This window comes from Rhopalosiphum maidis, chromosome 4 (genome assembly GCF_003676215.2).
Source record: "Rhopalosiphum maidis isolate BTI-1 chromosome 4, ASM367621v3, whole genome shotgun sequence".
Classification (NCBI taxonomy): domain Eukaryota; kingdom Metazoa; phylum Arthropoda; class Insecta; order Hemiptera; family Aphididae; genus Rhopalosiphum; species Rhopalosiphum maidis.
The window spans coordinates 29,840,641-29,865,102 of record NC_040880.1 but is presented as its reverse complement, the minus strand read 5'-3'; the positions used below and the strand labels follow the sequence as shown (position 1 = coordinate 29,865,102).

Below are 24,462 nucleotides of genomic sequence, written 5' to 3'. Positions count from 1 at the left end.
AATAATAATATTGTCGTCACACCTCACTCGCACGCATAAGTCGACTGCGGCGGAGGAGGCTCACGAGCGTTATTAAAAAAAAAAAAATAATAATAATAACAATACAATAACAATATTAACAACAGCACCATATAGTTAGGTACCTATGGATAACTCGCCAGTATTATAATATATATATATATTATTTTACTACCCATGTACGCTGTACCGTAATAACAATATAATATTATAATGTATGTACACATAGAATGCCCGCCGGGTGGACGTCGTAACCGCCGTCGCCGCCGCGATCATACGCTCGCCGCTCGTACCCACCACCACTCGTGATTTCTATTTCGTTATAACTTTTCCGTCTCCGCTGCTTCTTCTGCTTTTCGTCTTCCCCGCCGCCGCCACCACTTGGCCGCCGCCGCCGCCGACGAAGCTGCCGACCGTGTGGGCAGGCGCAGGTGGCACGGCGACGTACAGGTAGCCGGCCCGGTCGCCGGTCGGTCGCAGGTATATACCTACAGTAGTTTTTATATTATTATTATTATTCTACTATGTACATGACGTAGGTAGTTACGTGAACACCGTGATTGCGCGCGCGCACGTCCACATTGTTAGTGCCAGAAACCGACAACAGGTGACGCTACGGCAGCGTCGTCGTTCGAAGGGCACCGACACCGACGCCGCCGACTCCCACTCGGCAACCGTTCGCCCCCCCCTCGCTCTTCCACTCGCTCGACGCGCCGAACGGGTCGTCACCCGCTCTCCATCGCATCTGACGGCCACCGTCGACGACGACGATACGACAGAACCAGTACCCAGTACCAGCAGAGGCTGAACAATCGGGTACCTGTTTCGCTATTCTCTCGACCGTTTTATCCGTAACGACCAAAATAACGAGTTGTCTCGCCGTGTACGCGCCCCGCGCGAGTGCGTCGATACTCAGTGCGACTAGTGCAGTAGTAGTGCGTCCGCGTCCGTCCGCCCGTTCGTTCGTTCGCCGGATCGATGATTTTTTTTTGATTAGACGACGCGAGTGGAAATTTTCGTTTATTGATATTTATCGTTACATTTCAACTTGGACGATAGTAGTAGTCGTCACGACTTGACGTATGCGTGTGCCAGTAGTGTTCCGTTTTCGCTTCCCCGATAACAGCGGCTCCGCTGCGTGCGGGCCCATCGGGATTTCCGACGTCCGTCAAATCACGTAAGTGTAAATTCCACAAGACTCGTGGTGAAATTATATTATAACAATATATTTAATCGTTACGATAATTAGGTGGTCGTAAATACGTGTACTTATCCGTGTTCTTATCGTCTTTATTGTCTGTCTGTGTGTGATACGCTTACCTATACCGGTTCGAAACGATAAAATATTGTTCATTTATAATCGTTGTCTCATCGCTGCAGTTATCGGCACGTTTCGTCTTTAACGGTGGCAAAAGCCCAAAAAGCACTTGGTTGTCTGTATACTAACGGTGCAGATGAATTCGATCTGCCGGCTGGTAAAGGTGGACAATATTTTTGAAACAGACCTACATGCGTTCTTAGACAAATTATTAAACATACTATAATATTCTAAATGAGTACAAACTAAATATTTCGAGGGGAGGTTCCAATCGGCCATATCCACCACTTCACCTCAATGAAGTGATGGTATTGAGTTTTTAGACGACCGCGAGTTTAACTTAGAACCTCTCTTGAACCCACGGGGGAGATACTGCAGAGGTCCCGTCCTTGAAGGAACCGCGCGATTTTACGCGCCGTCGATTGATCACGGGTGCTACGACAATAAATTATAATATCCTAAAAATGTATCATATTATCTTGAGGGTCACGGACGAATGAAGTATCTAAAAAATATCGTTTCACGTCCTATTCGACGACGGTGGCGTACCTCAACATATTGTGGTCTACAGGTAGCGGCCTACAATGTATATTTTCATAGTAAACAGGACGTTGATAAATGTTAATGATATCTATATCTACTAACGAGTTCGATAAGATTATATTAACGTGTGCAATATATCACAATAATAATCTACTATTCTACTGTTATTATACCAATTATACGGGTGTCGTCGGTCTGTGATTACGTGTCGTGAGCACTGGTAGTAGTAGTAGCCACCGTTCTATTTGCGTGTTGGGAAACTTTGATCCTAAGTCAAATATTAAAAACCACTTCTCGGGTTGTGAACTTGTGCTCCTACGATTGTTAGTACGTGAATTGGGAAACGAATTCATTACCACAAGTATACGATAAAATACATTTTTCAATATTTAATGCGATTGTCGTATACTGTAAAACGTTTTCTAAGCGATTGAAATTGATGTGTGGCCGTGAAGCGTCCAAGTGGTTTATGATTTTTTTCTTAAAAAAAAAAACCTGTCGGATTCACGTCTTACGAATTTTCGGATCCTATTTACGTCAACGGCGGCATTTTGGATCGTGTGTTGTTAGGAAGATGATGACGAAGGCGGTCGCGTCCGGTATGTGTTGTTTGTGTACAAACAACGACGCGATTTTAATACTCGTCTCGACCCTTTCGTCCGTCCTCCTCGATGGTCTGGCAGTCCCTCCGGACACAATATTGCAACAACATTAACAACAATAATAAAATATCAGCCTATCGCGTGTGTTTGTTGCGCGCGTCCGTCTTGATGCATTATCCTAATCGCATTGTCCGAGCTCACATCGATAATTCGCAATGACGCGAATATTGTACCCGTAAGGTATGCCATTGACAATCGAACGAAATAATATCGTCGAGGTACACCGAAAACTATAACGAATCATAATAATGCCAGTCGATGCCAAATTTCAACTCTTTTCGATCGTAGTCAAATCGTAATTTTTATGTGTTAATTATAGTACCTACGTCATGGTATTGTAGTTTTCATTATTTCGATTAAATTCATGGGTAAACCCAGTCTTGTCAAATTTACAGGTAATTCGCGTACTCCTTCGTCGATTTTATTCGGAATTTTATCTTTTGAGATCAAGTAATTAAAAGTATTTAAAGTATTAAATATAAAACATTTTCTGTTTTGAAAATTTATGTATTTTAACAATTTTTACAATAAATCGCTTTGAAATTAAAATGTCGACAATTATTTAAGACAGGTAAATGCGATATTTGTATATTATTAATCATTGTATTATCCATATTATACAGGTGCTATTTATATCGTATATTTAGGAATCGTCCCTGTATACAATTGTTTAGATCTATGTATAAATCGAAAAATTATTACTATTTTCATGATATTTTACTTATAGTATTTTTAGCCTTCTGCCGGAAACGAGTTTTTGACCACGATAATTTTTAATCGCGCATAAATTATCATCGCAATAGATCTGTAAACGCGCGACTACTGTATGCTCGTCGTTACACGTTTTTTAATAATAAAATAATATGTATGCGTACATTATTCGTAATCAATGATCATCGACATAAAATCCAGCGCGTGCACAATAATTGAAGTGGCGGTCCCTGTGATAACGATATACGTTTACCTAATCTTTACCAGACTCAGATTATATAATAAACTGACGTGGTTTAATGTATAAGCCTACGCGTTTATCCGAATGAAACGCGATCGTCAAACATTTTTTTAAATTTTTTTGTTACATACTGAGTTCGGTAGACAGTTGAAAAAAAATACTGTTTTTTTCATTCGCATTTCTATATTATCTCGCGTGATTTATACATGCCTATTGTATTTAAATGCCGCGTAGTCAGATCTTCGGAACTCGCATTCTTAGATTTGTGATTTCAGATAAAAAATAAGTAAAAAAACTTAGCTATAGGTTTTCGTTCTTGCAGTCTATTATGGACACGTTTGATACGTACAATATATAGGCCAAGATGCCTTTATAATATATTATAATATAACAAAATTATTTTATGAATATATTGTATAGAGTAGAAGTTTGGTATAATATTCTTTGCACAATATTTATGTCGTAACCACGAACCAACTATAATTAGTTCATAATTCGAGGGATTAAGATATTTTTTAATTAAAGACGGTCTATGATAAAAGTACAATATTCAATTTACAAAGAATATAATTATCATTAACTCATTTAAATGTACATAGTACGTGCAACAGAAATATTTATGTATATTGTACTTTTATAAATATCATATAGGTATATATGGCGTATATGTATCAAATCCGTTACAAGTGTTTGTTATTAAAATATTCTAATTTTTAAATGGTATACATAGTACATGTAATAAACGAAAAATAATAATAATAAACAAACGTATTAATTATAGTCTTAGCCTCTTATGTTGTGTATACCATTTTAATTTATAGATAGTTTTCTTTTTAATATTGTAATTACAATATATATATTAATAATATATAATATATATATTGCGTATGTATAATTTACGGTTGTATAAGCAGAATCGTTAACTTAAAAACTGCAAAGTAAACGATTATTTTTGTATATACACCAAGTATGAAAGGAAAAAGGGGTAACTATCTTTCTTCAATTATGCTTATATTAAAAATCTGATTTTTTACATTTTTAAATATATTTAAAACAATATATTCTTAATCTCAAGATTTTTTTTTATTAATTATGAAGTGTTCTACGGGGGTAAAGACTTATTTTTCAAATGAACCCCCTTTTTCTAATGTAAAATATTTAATGTATTTTTTTTAGTGTTGACGCATCAAAATAAAAATTTTAAAAGTAGAGTTTGAGTTAAGTATTCGATTTTGTGTATCAAGGATAATAAGTACATGATAATTTGTTTGGAAGTTCTGGATTTATGGCGAATTGAAAATTTTAGTAATTCATGTTAGTATATCAAAATGTATAACTTGTGGAAATTGTCTAACAATCAGGATTTTTTGATTTTTTCTGACTGCACAAACAATATTTTCCCCACTCTTCTGGATTTTAGTAAGGAATTCAACTGAATACAAATATCGCCCATGCTACAACAAAGTAACAATTTTCACTACACAATTACTTTTCTCACTGCAACAAATCTGTCTCACTGCACAAAATGTGTCTCACCGCAAACTAAAAAAAAGCCTGCTAACAATAATAAATAGTAGAACCAATATTATGATCTTTAAGAATTATTATTATCAATAATTAAATATTATTATTCAGTTAAAGCATTTTAATGACTGAAAAGGTATTCGTTTATTTATCTATTGGTTAACATAGTACATTTATAAATTCTGAAAATAAGGTTTCAAATAACTGCACTCTATTAAATGAAAAATTTTCCACCTATAGGTCTATCTGCCGGTGTTAAAAAACGTTTGTCGATCTCTCTTTCATCGTCCTCGCCGCTCAAAACGAAAACGTCCTACGAATTACCCGTCCATTGTTTATTATAATATATTGTGTATAGCAGTCGGTCTGGTTTCGACGTCGTCTGACTTGTTCACGTAACGGACACATAATATATAACAATAATAATAATAATGGTGACGTACAACGAAAAAATATATCCTAAATAGAAGCATTTGTCGCGCGCGTTTAGTCGACAATAAAATATTTAATATATTATAATAACCTACCTACCTATATAATATTATAACAACAACAACAATAATAATAATATTATATGATGTATGTGCTTACAGAGAACAATGCGACTTACGTGCGGCGTGTGTTTCAGACGATTAGCATAATGTCGAGCGGAAGCAGTGGCGGAAAGTCGGCTTCTGTCGGCGGCGAGGGCGTAAAGCCGGGCGTGGGATCGGCGTTCGTGCCGGTCATGCCGTCCAGCGGATCGTTCTACGGGCACCCGTCGATCGCGTCGCTACAACAGCCGTCGCCGTCGTCGGCCGACTTTTTCGCCGCGTCCATGATGGCCAACAAGCACAAGGCCCTCCACCAGCACCACCACTTGTCGTCGCTTCAGCAACAGCAACAGCCGTCGCCAGGCATGTACGTGCCAAAACACAAATCACAACAACAGCAACAGCAGCAGCAACAGCCGCCGTCGGCCAACGCAGCTGCCGCGGCCGCGGCGGCCGTTTCGCTGCTCCACCAGCAACAGCAGAACGAACTGATGGCCATGGCATTGGACAAAAACAAGGTGTTGCAGGCGGTCATGCACCAGCGGGGCTATGCTCACCCGTTTCCTGCTTAACCCCGGCGGCCAGTACGGCGGTCAGCCGCATTCGTCGCTGTTCGGAGGTCCGGCCACGGGTGCCGGACCTGGAGCGTTCGGCTCAGTGGCCTCCCGACCACGGACCTCAGCTGTGGGTACTGGTGCGAGCGGCATCGGCCGAGCATCCCGTCCCAAAAAACAGTTCATATGCCGGTTCTGCAATCGGCAGTTCACCAAAAGTTACAACCTGTTGATACACGAGCGGACGCACACGGACGAAAGGCCGTACTCGTGTGACATTTGCAAAAAAGCGTTCCGGAGACAGGACCATTTGCGCGATCACAAGTAAATATTTAATTTAAATCATATAACTTTAGTATACATTTAGTGCCTTATATTATAATATATTTTGTTGGACCTTATTTCAGTAAATTGAGTGTGTCGCTGTAGACGAATTTATGATTGAGATAATACCTATAATATTACAAATAAACATTTCTTCTCTCAATCATGCATTCATGCATTATAATGTAACCTGTCATTGCGCTCAATGTTAAATTAAGTATTAACACACTATCAAGTCACAATAAAGTATTTATATTGTTAGGTTTAGTTTTTTAATTATGATTTGAAAAATTGCGTATAATAGCGTACTCAATGGATTAGCTAAAGAATTTCAAAACGCGTGCGTGCCCTTTAAAATTGGAAAATTTAAGAATTACAAATTGTATACAAAAAGAAATATTTAAAATGCTTCGTCAAGAAAAACATTTTTTTTTTTTTTTTTGTATATAATTATGTTATTAAATGTACTGCTCGTGGCTGTGTTTAAAAAAAATTGCAATGCAATAATATGTAGTATATAATATGTTTATTATTTAGTCAATATTTTTATTAATTGAAAACTCGTTCTTAATAATTATAGTGTAAATATAAACCAGAATCGAATTAGTAATTTTGATCGTCTGCAGATAGTTCAAAGTTTATACATTATTAATTAGAATATTTGAAAACTCATGCCAAACATTAATTAGTAAAAATATTCAAAATACGTTTTTAATATGTATTAAGATTTCCGTATGTTAACTGTACAACGCCATATTGTTAAACATTTTTTCTAAATTACATTCTTATATTACAAAATTAGAAATAGAAAAAAAAAACATCAGAAGAATGCATTTATTTCACAGTTTTAAAATTGTAGTGGTATATGATTATAAAATGTCGTGGAACAATATCCTTGTTAATATATTTCGCGTATTATTTTTTTTTTTTTTTAAATAACGTTATTTTAAAAAACATCTGGGAATACATTATAGAGTATTAGACAAAATATGAAACTTAGCTTTAATGCTGGGGCTCAGCTTTAAAATGTATCTACGGGTACCGTTTCCGAATTGTCAAAAGTTGCACTTAACCAAACATTACTTTTTTGTACTCGCGTGTTTGTAAATATTTAAATATGCATCTTAGCCCCCTTCCCACCAACAACAAAGAACACACTATCGGAATAAATGTACGTAGGTACTTATACATAATACAGTTTAGCGTCGTTTAAATAAAAAACACGAGCACGGATAAAATGTACGCAGAGATATGTATCCGATCGGTATTTTTTATTACAGAAATTCCAATCGTACCTGTAGGTATATCGTATAATGTATTGAATTTCGAGTTGTCGTGATTTTTTTTATACGTTATGATTGTGTGCGATTTCGCCGAGAACGAACGCGTCTCGGCGGCGGTGGCAGCATCACGCGGCCTAGCTGGTATATAGCAATGATAATAAAACCGACCACCGCGATGCGGCGACAAATAATATCACTCGGTGATTCTCCGCACGTAAAAAAAACACGAAAACCGGTCCGTGTGTTAATTAAGAAATGTAGTAACGGGCCCGGCGTATGTGTTGCGTGCAGTGCATGCGTATATGGCCGGTGGCGTCGACCGAAATAGGAGGTTCGATGTAATATAGTTGGAAAAAAATGGCAACTTTTTGTTCAAGCCCATTGTTGTCAATGTTCGGATGAGCTCTCACATATTTTTTAAATGTTATTAGGTGTATAATATTTATTATCGATGACCAAAGTTAATGCGCCGATGCGTCGAAAGTAATGATTTTCGATTATCCGTCTTAAACAGATTTAACTTACAGATTACATCATATATTTATTTAACTTAGAACATATTTGACGTGAACGCGTTTTGTGTATCTATGTATGTGAGTGACAGTGTCTTAACTATATGGATGTCAACGATCAACAAACAAATTGTACTATACCTATCGGAAACCCTCATACAATGTATAAAATCATTAATTAATAGTATTCTAAGGTAAACATATTCCGAAATCGTTCTTAGAGATTTTCGACTATTTTCGCACAATAATGACCACATCGGTTATTGTATATACATATATATATATATATATATACTCGTGTATCATATAATATATTATATTATACGTATAAAAAATTTTAAAAGCCATACAAGTCATGTGCCGAGTATTTAGCATACGCCGCTCATCGACCATCCAAGTAGATTATATATTATTCTCCATACTCTTATAATATTATAATGTACATTCTGCACGGTAACACAAAACAACAACGAATATAATACAATATTATATACATAAAAGACACGGAACGAGTATTAATTATTATCGGAGAGAACCTGTAGACGTTCACCGCAACCGCGTCTATAAGCTGCGGTGGCTGCAGTGCATAACAAGTCTCGATCGTGGTATACATATATACGTACGCATGTATATTTAATACACCGCGGTCTGTCCGAACCAGGTGCGTGCAGCGCAGAACCACATGCGATGTGATTATAATACGCGGCAGTGGAGGTGGTGGTGGGTGTATTATAATAATATGTATATATATCTTAGAAGAAACGTATGTATATATATATATATATATAATATGCTATAGTCGCTAGTGTAGGAGGAGCGGCGGGAGGATGATCTGGTTTTATACGCGACGGAATGCGGCGCGCTGTACTTTCGGCGCATATATATACCTAATATTATTATACATTATTATTACTATTAACAACATTTATGCGCACACGAGCGTAATCGCTCCGCTTTAATATACAACTACACCAGTTATTATTTGCCGATGTAAATAATTGGAACGCGGCAATAAACGTCTCGCCGAGAGGAAAAAAACATCATGTCTTTTAAACGCATATACAATTTTATCAGAGAAGACATTTGCTCGTCACTAGGCATAATTTATTATTTTTTTTTGTGTGTAGCAAAGCCAAAAACGAAAATATTCGCGGTGATTATAATTTATAAATCATTTTAACCAATTTATACCAACGACATTATACTTTATAGTTATAAAATAACCTTTTCGAGTGGACCTATTCCTAAAGTACATGGCCTGTTCCTAACCGAGAGTCTGCAACGTGATGGTAGATTTTTAAATTGTGAGTATGGTTTTCGAGCTGCGAAGCTCTATAGCTCTATGGTCTTTTATAATCATTACTTCCAACTGCGAGGTCGATTTTTATCGGCAAAAAAAAATGATTTATTATCCAAAATTAATAAATAGCTCCAATTTAACTACTAAATAGTTAAAATTTCAAAATAATATAAAATGTTGTTTATTTCTAATTAAGTTAAAATACGTCGTGTGATATCGCTATTGTAATATTTGTAAATCGGCTGACACATACACATGTAATTGTGAACTAAAATTAATGTCTATTATTTCTATGAAATGGTCGAATCGAATGCAATCGAAACATTACCTGTTTTGAATCCGAGCGCAATTCGAACGTTTTGGTTTAGTTTAGATTCGACAACCTCCCCAGATTTGTAACATCTTACAGCTATAAGCTATTGTTTATGTATGCGGACAATTAACAATAAAGGTGGTGCATATGTGTATTATACAATAGGCATTCGAAGTATTTCGAATAAATAATATAATAATAGTAAATGTGGGTGTACTATATCGCGACGAGTAGTTCTACGTATCGAGTAAAACCGGTGATGGGTCACAATTAAATAACATCATGTCGTCTTTGAATTCGGTGTTATGTTTTTTGTCACGTTCCGGTTCCGGGCCGGAAGAATGAACACGCGGTAGGGTGTATGCGAATAAGAAACCTTAGTCTGTCTGTATTACACGCGACATATCTATCGTTTTTGTAGTACAAAAATGCAAATATTGTTTGTATTTAAAAAGTTAGTTAAAGTTTCCCAAAAAGTTTGAAAATTATTGCATCGCCCGTTACGAGTTTGATAATTTAAGTATAAAGATGACACGGGTTTAGTATTTTTCTGTTTTGTAAGCCGAATTATACAAGAATAAAATATGTACCGTGTTATATTTACTGTGATTACTTAATGATTGTTGACTGCAGCTGAACAGTATATTACCATACATTGTATTTTTTATTATTCGTCTCTGTTATATTATGATTTTTATTCGGCGTGTCGGCTGCTGCATGTCGGGTGTATGTTTGGTGAACGAATACAGCGTCGTCGCGTGTATAATGTAATATGTATATACGTCACACGATGATAGTAGTAATAATAATTATTGTAATATTAATTTATGACGACAACCAGGGGCCTAGGAGGTATATAATATTTACTACGCCCGTCGTATAGTACCAACGCGACCGAGGGCCCCATGCTGGCCCGACACTCCCCGCCGGAATACTCTCCGGGTATACGTCTCGGTTATAAAATTATCATCGTGTATAAATAATACGAACTTATATATTATTGTATACACCTATAGCTACTCCCACTACATAACTCTTATATAGTCTTGCGGTTTTCTTTTTTATCATTTTTTTTTTTTTATTGTCCCTCCGATGATTTTCAAGTTTTGAATTTATCATCATAACATCATTAATATTTTATACGATATAATTTTATATATTACGTATAAAAATGTATTCTTTCTGTACACCGTGGTGTGTCACAGACCATTTAGGCAGGTTCGATACGCGCGCCGCTGCCCGTACTACGCGTCTGGTTCGCTCACGACAGATCCGGGTCTACTTGTAATGCCCGTCGATTTAATTGCGAAGTTTTTTTCCGCATAAAATTACGTTACGTTATAATATATTATTATGCGGCTTTGTACGCGACCGCGTGCGCTGGATACATATACATATTAAATTTTATTACACCGCACATGACGACGCGCGACGGTATAAATTATAATATTTTACGGGACCCGTAGTCCGCTAATGGAGTTTACCTATATTGTAAAGTATAAATCGTATAAATAATATTATTACCTCCCTACGGCCGTTTTTAATTCCTCCCTATACCCCTCGACGCGCCACCCGGTCAACGGCCGTATACACACACACACATATATATATATATATACCTACTTGTTATAGATGGTAGTATATTATGTTATTATTAATTGTCGCCGACTTCACGGGGGACACAAGTCGATCGGGATATTCAATACATCACTATATGTATATAATAATGTACTCCCGGTTGTGACTACGATCGTTTATCAATAAACCTGTACAAAAGTCACATTACCGCCGCTGCGATTTTGACGTGCATTAGTCCACGTGCTTTGTTAATATTATTTCTTCTATATTATGTGGTATATAGTAATATATTATAAGTATAACCATCCGGCTTTGTGCACGACACAACGACAATATACATGTATAAACGATAAATAAAAGAATTTCACGTATAATATCGATAGGTAGTTATAATATTATATGCAGTGTTGTGTTTTTAATGATTTTTTTCTAGTCGTTTATAGCGATAAGATTTTCACATTACATGTGGTGTATATTCATTACGATTGTTACAAAGTTTATCCGAAAGAATAAAATAATATGCCTAGGTATATACTAATACTATACTAACTGCACGCGCATTAAATTCTAAAACAACACTAGCTCACTGTCCCCCACCACGCGTATTTTAAACCGAACGAGCATTTGTTGTACACATAAATATTGAATTTACCGTCGTTATAACCTCGAACAAAATATCTATAAAAATCCGATTTTATATTTTATTATTATTGTATATTGCTTTTAACGGACACGAAACAGTGCAGCGTGCAGCGTTAAAGTCTTTGATTCACGTCTATACTTTAATACTTTTTTTTGTATAGGTACACCTACTTCTATTGTATTTTGTTAGTCGTTACTGCGTTTGTTGTCCGGTTGTTTTTTGCGTGTACACAGTAACGCACCTCGTTATAATATTCTTGTTGCACACACCTCGGGCAGCTCGGACTATGTATAATCGAAATTATATTATTAAAAGCGTTATTGCACTGTACCGATTTCGCTCGTCGATATATTTTATTGTGTAACATATAATACTACGTACTCGCGTGTACCCGCGACCAACAATCGCTGCAGTTGTTGATTACTACAGCATTAATTCATTAAAGTATCTAAAGTGTTAGTGTACTTAATTATTCGAAATGTGACATAAATCCTATTTTCAGTTGCACGCGTCGATATAATGAAAATCTCGATAAAAACGAAAATATATTAAATACGAGATCCGATATTATATATTACGTCTGTTTTATATTTTAGTAAAATAATTTTTAAAGACTTTTAACTATAAGTGTTTTTCATTAGTCTATCAACTGCTTGCCAAATATACCCATCCTTTGTGCTTCTAACGGACTGAACCACATTTTACCTTTTATAAAATTTTCCTTAGTATCTTCCTCTTGAATCTTATAGGAGCTTTACTTTCATCACTTTTTGTAGTGGCCCAAGTGACAGGGGCATATAAAAGAGCTGGTCTTCGCACATTCTCATATAACTTATATATATATATAGTTGCGCTTTTATTTTTTTGACATTATATTTGGCCTAAATATGTATTATGTTATTTCGCATGCCTATATAAGTATTTAAAATCTCTTATCTTTTCTATTCTGTTGTTACCTATATAGTTATGCCCGTTAAATTTCCATCATGCTCTTTTTCACTTCTTCTTGTATTTTCCTATAGTTACAATATCGTCAGCATATGCAAGTATTATTAGGTACCTACCCTACGTAGAGGTATTATGTTTAAATTGATATGACGCGTGCTATCTGTTAAACTCCCCTCGTCTGGGTATGTATATAATGAGTATATTACACTATGATATATCCTATCTTATATTTACGACGTTTTTTTCAATCTGTCATCATTATTATTATTATTTCGCGGGCCGCAGGGAGCCCCCATTATTCACGCTACACGCAGCGTTATAATATTATTCGTAAGTATTATCTGTCTGAAATCAGAAAACGTGATAAAACTCCGTGGTAAAACTCCCGTGCGCACGGCAGCGATTTCGTGCACTCCGCGCGGTTCGCGTGACGTGCACGCTCCTTCCACTCAGTACATCTGGTATCTCTGGCCGCAGAGACCTTGCGCTTGAAACACGCACACGACGCATACAATATAAGACGTATACTCGGCTTGCGGTGGCGGAAGATAATTTCAAACTGTTGTGGCTGCAGCTCACGTTTCCCCTCGCCGTATCCCGTCCCAATCTCAGCAGTGGTCTAGACCCGTTCGTGATGCTGTGACACTGCAGAACGTATATGCGCGCGAAGCTCGATACATAAAAGAAAAAAATGTAATGATAAAAACACATATATCGTGAGTATGTGTGTATGTATAAGTGAATATTTATACTTAACCGAACACGATACCGGGTTTGTGGTCGTGCGATGATACTGCACCGTCAGGTGTATATATATACTTATATTGTATACCTGAAGTGGACTTGCGCGCATGTCAAAGTGTCACGCGTACACACATATACCTATTATTGCACCTGTGGCATGTGTATACATTATAATCAGCGCTCAAAGTACAAATTAGCTGAATATGTGTGCGTGTGCAACCTAGTGTTGGATTTAAAAGGCCAAGGAGAACAATTAATATTAGATTCTCCTCAAAAATAATTGGTATTTATAAGTCATTTTATGATGCATTAATTGCATTTTTGTTTGGTATTTGATAAAAGTGAAGGTGGATTAAAAAAAGAAAACATTTCAACTAGATACCTTATAGCTCACGTGTTCTATAAATTCAGTCACAAATAGGGTAATAATGGTTCATAACAGTTAAAAATAAACGGATACCGAAAATTTTTCAAAATTATTTTTTTTTAACAATAATTCAATTCCTAGTCTTCATATTTTATCACTTCACGAGGTTAGACACCTTTGAAGCTTCGATGCATTACTCCTTCGCTAAGTCCAGCACTGTTGAATAACAAATATGCACTACATAAATCCTAAGAAATACTTATAATATGCGAATTATGTGAAAATAAAATGTAAATTATAATCATCACGGTATTCCAAAACAAATTTATGTATCTCCTATAGCGGTGCTCATACAACTTTGCAAGATTGCAATTTATAGATAATATAATAAAAATACATAAAATCACGAGCCCTGATTAGTGATTGTAATAGTGGCGTGCTTAGTTTTTGCATTACCTTATTGTTATTGTCATTCAACTTGTATCTATGTATATGAAAACTTTAAAATTATACAAAAAAATATTGAAAACATGAATTATTATTTTAACAATAAGCTATATAAGAAATCATTGATATATCGTATTGAATCAATAGACAAAGTCAAAGGATATTTTATCCTCAATACAACCCTCTATAGTAGTATAGTGCGCACACCGACTATAAATATTATATTATTCATTCACACTGATGCAGGACTTTATAGTATGCGCGTATATATGTATTCTGCAGCGTGCGTAGGTATAAGTTATAAATCAACTATCAATCATCGGTTTCACCGGACGTGAACGGACATAGCAGTCGCGTGTTTTCTCGTCATCATATTATTATGTACGCATACGCAATATAATAATGCAATATTGTGTCAGTCGAGCTATACACGTGCAGCGGCGAATCAATCGTCGTCGGGTTGAAAATTATTCGTGTGACGAATCGCGTCGGTCATCATGTGACGCGTATCGCTGCAGAGTATAATATAAGTTATATTATATACCTATACAATATATTTATATATATATACGTATATCGTACATAACGTGTACAATATAATAATGCGTGGCGTAGGTAGGTATACATATTATGTATGTAGGATATGACATTTTTTTTCCCACACCGTCGTCGCGTATTTCACGATGACCGTCTCCGGTCCGAAACGCGCCCCCGTACCTACACAAAGGTTTGACAGAAGCATTTGACCGGACCCGTAATGTCCGCTCACACAATGGGTTCATACACTATGCGCTGTGCTCCGAGTGACAGCGACACTATACATTTATATGAGATGGTGTGTATATGTGTTGCATATTATGTATATACATGGAGTGTTGTTACCTCTTCTCAGCGTGCGTGCCCGTCTCTTTTTCTTCATCGAAAAGACTTAATGCTCCTGCCAGCATGTGGCGGCGGCTAAGGCCTGTTTGTGTGTGTGTATATATACATATTTATATATATGTACGTGTGTGTGTGTGTGTGTCTGCAGCGTGTGATCCGTATTGAAAAATGACCATAGAAAACTGGTACGGTCGCGGACAAAACGTCGACCGGGCCAACCCGATCGTTCCGAAACGTGTTTTTTTTAATATCTATATAATAACGTTTATATAATTTATAATAATAAATAACAATATTAAATAGTAACGATTTTTAAACTTGGACAGTTTATGTGTAATATGTATAGGTACTTATTTTGATTGAGTGTCAAATAGGCAAATAAATGATATATTATGTTGTATGTTGAGTTCCTGAAAACGACTATATAACTCTCAATCGCTTTTATGATTTATGATACTAACATATATGGTATAAAAATATGATGTACATAGTACCTACGTTTAGAACCAGATTGCAACAACTACGAACGAACACTAATTGTCTACACGTTCAAACGAGCATCGTGTTTTTGCCGAAAACAATTGTACATTGTGTATACCGTACTATACACTTGATTTTCCACAATAGAAGTAGCAGCAGAAGTCCCAGTAACTTTGTGTACTTGCTGTAATATCACTCGTTTTTCATATAAATACGAGTACAATATTAGCGGTCACTGCAGCGGTACGCCGTGTTCCGCGTCACGTGGTTTGATTAATGACTACCCGCGATAGTCGTCCCGAAATCTTATCGTCGCGCGCGCATTCAACGATTGCTAGTACATGTCTTTGTACACATATACATAATATGATATTATTAAAGCTACTTCGGGCCCCGTGCATGACGATTACGCTATTGCTGTAATACATGCAATATTATTATAGTCGCTATTCCTCTTCACAGGATGTCACGGTCGTCAGAAAAATTTCAAAACCTGATTTGAACTGTTCGTTTTATGCGATTCTTTCTTCTCTCACACAAACGTCTATAATAAATGTTGGCGGGAAAGAGCGTATGCACAATTTTTTTTACCAGTCGCCACTCCCGTGGTCTTCCGCTAGCGTAGGAGTAGACGTGCGCACACGACGCTTCCTTCCGTTTCCGGTGCCCTGCAGGAACGCGCGTCCGAACGCCAATGTCATAAATTCCCTCTCAATTTGAACTAAAACAAAAAAGCATTTCCCGTTCTCACAACAGTACCTATATGTATAATATAGTATACTCACTCAATACGGTGGCATTTTTTCAATTACTTAAATATTAAAATGAAACAAAATTGCACTTCGAAAGTAATATTGATAAATCTGTTACTATAACTGTATACATGCAAATACATACTGAGATACATCGATTTTCAATGTATCTTAATATGTTTGTTTGTTTTTTCTCTGGCGAAGTCGGGTTACTCGGCTATTATTTAGTATAAAGGTACAAGAGCCGTCTCCGCGTTTAATAATAAACATTGTGTGGTGATATAATTATTAAATAATAATCACATAGTAGTTATTATTATAGATATTTATGTTTGTGGAAGTCATGTCACTGTTGTCGACGAGTACATAATACGACGAGGTGTCTGTACAACTCAGGTCGTCGCCGTGTGGGTTTTAAAAGACGACTACGACGGCAATCATACGAATCATATTATTATTAATATAAATATTATATCCTATACAAACGATAAAAAAATTATCACGAATATTACAATATATCGCATATCATCCCGTGCTGACTGACGACCACACCGGCCCCCGCATAGCCCGCCGATAGAACGTGCGTATTGTATATTATACAGAGTGAGCATCACGACCACCGTCTGCACGCGCGCATAACAGGTATACGATATAGCGTTTGGTGTACAATAATATAATATTATAATAATGTTTGCCCGAGCATGAAAGACAGTAAAGGATTTTTGTTATTTTTTACGACGCTTTTAGGCTGTACAAATACATTCGGCGTTATTTATAAATGCGCTTTAATGTGTTTCCATCATACATTACGTATACGTACCACCTATATGCGTGTGTATACGTGTAAGTATATATTATATTCACTAATGGTTTTTATATACATTTATTTTTTCCGTCTGGCCTTCTTTGAATAACGTAAAGTCTCGCCAAGAGTATAATAATATATAGACAGAGAGAGAACCGGTTTTCTGTACCGCACAACCGTTTCCATCCACCACCCGTTCGTTATTAAAAGGCATTCCGAAAAGTCGATGGACGAAAAATGTGTGAAAAAACGATAAACTTTTCCGGGGACTAAATGACTAAATGACTGATGGAAAACAAGTGCACCTACTGGCGGTCTTTCTCGACCAGAAATAACCCGCGTATTATATAACCACATTGGTAAATTTATTTCAAATGATATACACCGTAACCTCCATAAATTACAATCAGCGGATTCTAATGGATACATAAAGTTGAAACTGGTTTCCATATATTTTATATTATTTTTATAAACGCGTGCGCGCGCAAACATGATATATCGTAGTATGACGGGTTTTTTACTTATAATATTATGTTGATTTTTTTTTTATTAATGAAATCCACATCCGGTGTAAAGCACTTTATAATATAATAGAGTTACTTGCTCGCGGATTTTCGTTAATCCTATCGCGAGTAGTATGCAAATACGCAATGTATTTTTTTTTTTCACCATATAACATATTTTATGATTAACATTAATTGAAAGATTCGATAAGTGCGGTTTTAGCCTACTGTGATAGGATATCGATTCCGACGTTTTTGAACTGGAATTTTTCATTGCACGTGCGTGCAAACTCTGTAACAATAAAACCATACGTCCATACCTAAACCTTCTAGGTATAGTCACATATATATATATATACATGACATGTCAAACAGAATACGTATACGACGTGCAAGTAAAAAAAATTTAACTAGTAATAAACAACATCAAATTTATGTATACCGACCGATTATGTTAATCCTAAGTCCGAAGCTTGCATTAATATATATGTGCTTATACTTTTATCGGATTATAGAAAAAAATACGTGTTATAATATCGTAGTAATTCGTTATGCGTATAGTGTATACATATAAACGCCACGCATATATTATACACATCAGCGTATACGTATATGACGGGAATCGCACAGCGTGGGGTTTTCGAAAAAAATAATCCCCGAGCCGGGGGTATGTGTGTGTGTATACAGGTTAAAAAACAAATTACCCATTAACATTATATTTTCTTACCGGCACACCGTTCGCTCTCTACGCGCATAAAGACATTATTGTTATATCCTATAATATACAGGGTGATTCACCAAGCATACCCACTCCCTTTTTCAATATAATGCAGTTACTCAAAATCTGCATGTTTTTTGAAATGTATACTTAAAGATTATGTTTTAAAATTTTACTTATTAATATGAATATAACATATTTTATAAATAAAAAATGGTCTGTTTTGTGAACACTAATTCTAATCATAACATATATTTTATAATTTTATAAATCCACTTTCAAAGATTACTATACTTAATATTGATTTTTTAATAACTGAAAAATTACTAGTTTGAAAAAAAAAGTTATTCACTAAACAGTTTGCAGCAAGAAAGTGAAGTACTTATTTTTAAAACAAAAGTTTGTACAGCTACAGCATTGTTTGTACCGCTATTTAAGCAATACAAAAAATGTCAAAAATTTGAATAATTACATTATCATATAAAAAAAATTTGGTGAGCCTGTTTGGTGAATCACTCTGTATGTATGTATGTATGTATGCATACATACACAATATAATAATAATAATATGTAATAACGCCGAACGGAGGACCTCTCTTGCGCGGGAGAGACGAACAGATAATAATATAATATATTATAGTATTACATAGGTACCTAAGTGAGAGAGAGTGAGAGAGAGAGAGAGAGAGAGAGAGAGAGAGAGAGAGAGAGAGAGATAGAGATAGAGACTTGACTATGTTGCCGCCCGGCGCGCGCGTATCAGAACCGGTCTGTCCAGAGGCGATGGTGAGGCGGCAACATGGCATTTGGGGCCTGGCCTCCGTTGGACAGAATGAGGTTGTTGTATGTATATAATAATAATATATACTTGTGTACGATATTACACGGCTAGTGGCTATACACATCGCCGCCGCGAACATACTCAATACTCGTATATATAATAATACATTAATATGTACGACGACGGTAGAATACAGAGAGAACCACGTATATATATACATAGATATTGTATGCCGACACTATGCGCGTACAAGATAAATTGAATTTCCAACAGTCCGAGAGCGAGTGCGGTGTGGCCGAGAGGAGACGCGATGTTTCGGAATGAAAAGGCTTGAGTGTATATTATGTACAGTGATTTCTCGTGGCCATGAAACGTTCATCGTCATTATAGTATTATCTGATGCCGTAGCGCTCGTGTACGACACCCAATATATACTATACTATATTATTATAATAACATAGAGTATTAATATAAAAAAACGTTGCAACTTTATTATCTACGTTATTTTCTCGTACGTAGCCGAGTTCACGCAGCTTCGTCGTCTGCCAGCGTTGTGTCCAAATGTTTATCTCGACACAGCTCTGAAAATTTTCCGGTAGATCGTTATTATCTACCGCGGTCGTAGTTACCGGAAACGTGGAAAATTTAGCACGTGCGGAGGTGACGAGAGATAAAATACTGCACTACGATTATAAATGTTTTTCTATATATAGCCCTCCTTCTTCGTTTGATGTTCCTTCTGGCGTGTGTCCGTCGATGACTACCTACTATCATGTGTATTACTGTATGCAAGTTTTGGATGCGGGGGCGGCGAGAGGACAGGTGGCTTATACGACTACGCGTCGCTACTTCTACACCCACTATTCCGCCCCGACTTCGTAGCTACTGACGCTCCCGCCTCCGCCGTGATTGTTACTGTCCATTGTCATGGTCGCCCTCAATCCCCCGCCCATTCCACAACCCTTTTTGGTGTAATATATCGCGGTCCACGACCGTCAAGTCGTGACCAGACGAGACTACACTAATTTCTTCACGTACTTCGCTCGCCGTGCGCACCCAGCTAACCAACAGCCGACAATTCGCTTACACATTTTAATAATATATTATGTACTTGTGTGTGTGTGTGGAATGCGGAGTCGCTTTTTTTCTGCAACATTATATCATTATCATCACAGTCATTATTATAGTATCTTACGAGTGATGATGTAAATAATAAGACGCTGCATGGCTCGGAGGTGAAACGCGATACGATGGCGCAATGAACCAGCAGCTCCCGACAAGATTTCGTTACGGTTCGTTAGGTTTATTGTGTACACCGTAGCTGGACAATTGGGGGAAGACGTTTGTTTATTATTATAAGAATAGGCTTGTAATATTCTTTATATTTTATTGTTCGAATTTACCGCCGTCGTCTCGGTCGATGGCTGACGACAAGAAAAAAAATGTATAATTAAGCCCGCGCACAATATTTTACGCGTAACACGCGCGCAGTGACGCACCCCTTATAATATATTCTTGCTATACGTCTATCTACGTACAGATATACTAATCACGACCGTGGTCTTGTTGTCGTTCCAGGTACATCCATTCCAAGGAGAAACCGTTCAAGTGCACGGAATGTGGCAAAGGCTTCTGTCAGTCGCGCACGCTGGCAGTGCACAAGATACTGCACCTGGAAGAGTCGCCGCACAAGTGTCCGGTGTGCAAACGCAGCTTCAACCAGCGCAGCAATCTCAAGACGCATCTACTCACGCACACCGACCACAAGCCATACGAGTGTTACTCGTGCAACAAAGTATTTCGGCGAAACTGCGACCTGCGCCGGCACACGCTCACGCACGCGGTCGGCGACGCGCCCGCTACCAGTGCGTTGGGCGGCAGTGGTGCTGCCACCTCGTCGTCTGCGTCGTCCGCGGGCGCGGTCGTGCCTCGATCGGCAGCAGACGACGAAGACTACCTCGACGACGACGAGGACGAGGACGAGGACGAATTGTGCTCGATGCTGCAGACCCCGTCCGATCGGGGTCGTAACCGTCGTCGTGGCGGTGAAGACGACGACAACTGCGGTGGCGAGGACGGGGACGATGACGAAGACGTGGACGTGGACGAAGAGGATGTGGCCGCAGCCGCGGTCGGCGCCCCGTCGGAACCGTCCGCGCCAGTTACCGCTGCAGCCGCCACCACCGCCGCCGCCGCTACCACTTCGGCCTGCTCGTCGAGTGCCGCCGAAACCGCCACGGTCGCAAAACAGGAACCGTCGGCGTCGTCTTCGACGGTCGCGGACGCGGATTCCGCTACCGCGGCTGCCGCTGACGACGAAGAAGAGGAGGAAGAACCCGGACAGATTTCGCTGTTCCGGAAGGCGACCGTCACCAGAGCCGTCGTGCACGAAACAAAGTGCCACGACGAGTCGTCCGCGTACACCATGCGCCCGTCGTCCAGCTACTATCACCACCACAACCGTTACCAACAGCAGCAGCAATCGCACAGCCACCATCAACCGCAACCGCTCCATCTATTCCTACAGCCGCCACTCCTACACCACCAGCAAGTCCAGCAGCACCACCACGCCATGTTGAACGTGAGGAGAGACTTGCACGATCGGTCGACGAGAATGGTGATGCCGGTACCGCCGTCCCCGCAGGCGCCGCTTCCTTCGCCGCAGCCACCGGCATACCAGCCGCTTCAGTTCCAGCCGGCGTCTGGTTCGTCGGTCGTCGCCGTGCCGCCACCGACGCCGCAACAGCCGCCGCCGACTCATCAGAGCAACGAAAGACCGGCCCCTCCCAAGCGCAAAGGGTTCAGCATCGACGAACTGATGAGTTAACGCGCGTCGAACATTCGGTGTCGCGGTCGTCGGCTCAATTCGCCAGTCGCGCACGGTCCGATAAGACAGTATTCAATGTACATAATATAGATTACGTTTAAGTTATAGATGTCGAGTGTGCGCATTGTTCACGTCACTTGAATCATTCGCAGTACCAGTGAAAGCATTTAAAACAAACGTCCGCTGATCGGGACCGGATTTTGAAGGGTCGCGACAGTATTTTACGTGATTCAATATTTAAATCTTAAAACGATATTGCCGTCCAGATTTTATTTATTATTATAATATAATATATTAGTTATGAAAATATAAATTATATATAGGTACATATAGTGTATAATATGTATTTTTTTACCAGATATAGTGTAACGTTATGTGCGAAATAAGCTTTTTATTTTTAGTTAGGTACGTGAAACAAAAATATTTTAATTAAAAATTGTTAACAAATTGTAGATAGCATATATATAATTACTTTGTTTTAGTGATCTCAATATACACCTTATTATTTCGACAACCAACCCTGTTCTGAATTAGTTTTAGGTTCGAAGTCCAAATGTTCTATCGTTTTTAATATTATAATCAAATATACCTAAAAACTTAATCATATAATATTATATTTTACGCGTTTGTATATTTTATTATTATTTCTATTATGTATTACTATTATCTTTAAACATAGGTACGTCCCTACTTTTGTAAACAACTTTCATTATATAGACTGTTAAAGTTTAAGATTATTTTTGCATTTTATGGTTAAAATATTTAATATATTATTATGTTTTTTTATTGATAGAAAGAATGTAACGTTTTTATTATTTATATTATAAAGAGTTCCAAATGGTTCCGCGTTCGAATTTGTCGGAATCGCTGTTTTAATTGTTTGGCAATAAATAGATTTTTAAATCATTATTTAATTATTTTTATTATTATATTAGACGATTTAGATTAATATGAAATTATTGTTTATTCTTAATTTGACGTTTATAAGAAATATATATTATAATAAACTTTATTTTCCAAGATAAAAATATATTATGATTTGCGGATTACCTTCTCACGACTTTAGATAGGCATGTGCACTGTCGGTCGCCACGATTCTGACCGGGGAACCGCATAGTGCGTACAGGTAAAACGTAGAAATCGGCCGGGTAATTAACATTCATTTGCCGTGTGCGTCAGATAAATCTTTCGGCCGCTATAGTGACATTAAATTATGCAAAGCACTGCGAGAATGTGTCGAGATTTGAATAATTAATCGTCTATAACATAATGCAGTCTTAAATCCCTCTGCGCACAAAGGTCACGAATAATAATAATATTATTATTATTATACTGTGTGAGATGTGTGTATCGGATTAAAGCCCGTGGAAAAAAATTAATATTCTCTCGCACGGGAGTGGCGGTGCGCGAGTAACACACCGAACCAGTTTATCCGTTCTAGTTGGGTGGGAGTCGTAAAAAAGAGCGAGTTTTATTTTTTTTCATTCTCCACGCTTTACAACATGACGTGTTCGTCGGAGGGCGAGTGCCGCGATTCCTTTATGTATGTATATATATATATACATACCACATACGGTATTATAAAGGTACTAGCCATAAAAATATATATAGGTACAATAACGATAATGATAATAATGATAATCGAATCTCGAGGCTCGTCTCAGCATCCTTTTATGATTTTTTTTTTTTTTTTTTTTTTAATCCAGTTTGGGACAATAAAATAGGCTGCGGGCCATGGACTATACCTACTATACTATAATATAATATACGCTGTACAACGCGGTGATGTCCGCCGTCGACCTATCGTGCAACTAAAAACACACATCGTAATTTGATGTTATATAATTCGGTGTAAATAGTTTATATAAATCATATATAATATATAAATTGTGTATACACGGGCAGAGTAATATGTATATATTGTAAACGCGTAAGGACCCGGGGGTAGAAAACACGGAATGGAGTAAATGCGGACGGGTTCGGGAAAAAGTGATTGAGCCCACCAAAAAAGTCTTAGGGTTTTTTTTTTTTAAAACAATATCAAAGGCAATAACAATAATAATAATAATAATAATCGATAAACCGTAATAATACGACGAATAGCGTGAATTTATATACCTGTGTATAGAGGCAGAGATCGATGTTCGACCG

At 37.5% G+C, this 24,462-nt stretch overlaps 1 protein-coding gene across 1 annotated transcript; it reads left to right on the top strand.

Moving 5' to 3' along the window:
* The first annotated feature begins 758 nt into the window (after positions 1–758).
* On the top strand, positions 759–23,284 carry LOC113561027 (protein bowel-like). The gene is given in 4 exon segments (XM_026967205.1): positions 759–1,195; positions 5,646–6,110; positions 6,112–6,428; positions 21,063–23,284. Coding segments are annotated over 3 exon segments (2,019 nt in total). The 5' UTR covers positions 759–1,195; positions 5,646–5,657; the 3' UTR covers positions 22,312–23,284.
* Positions 23,285–24,462: the final 1,178 nt, after the last annotated feature.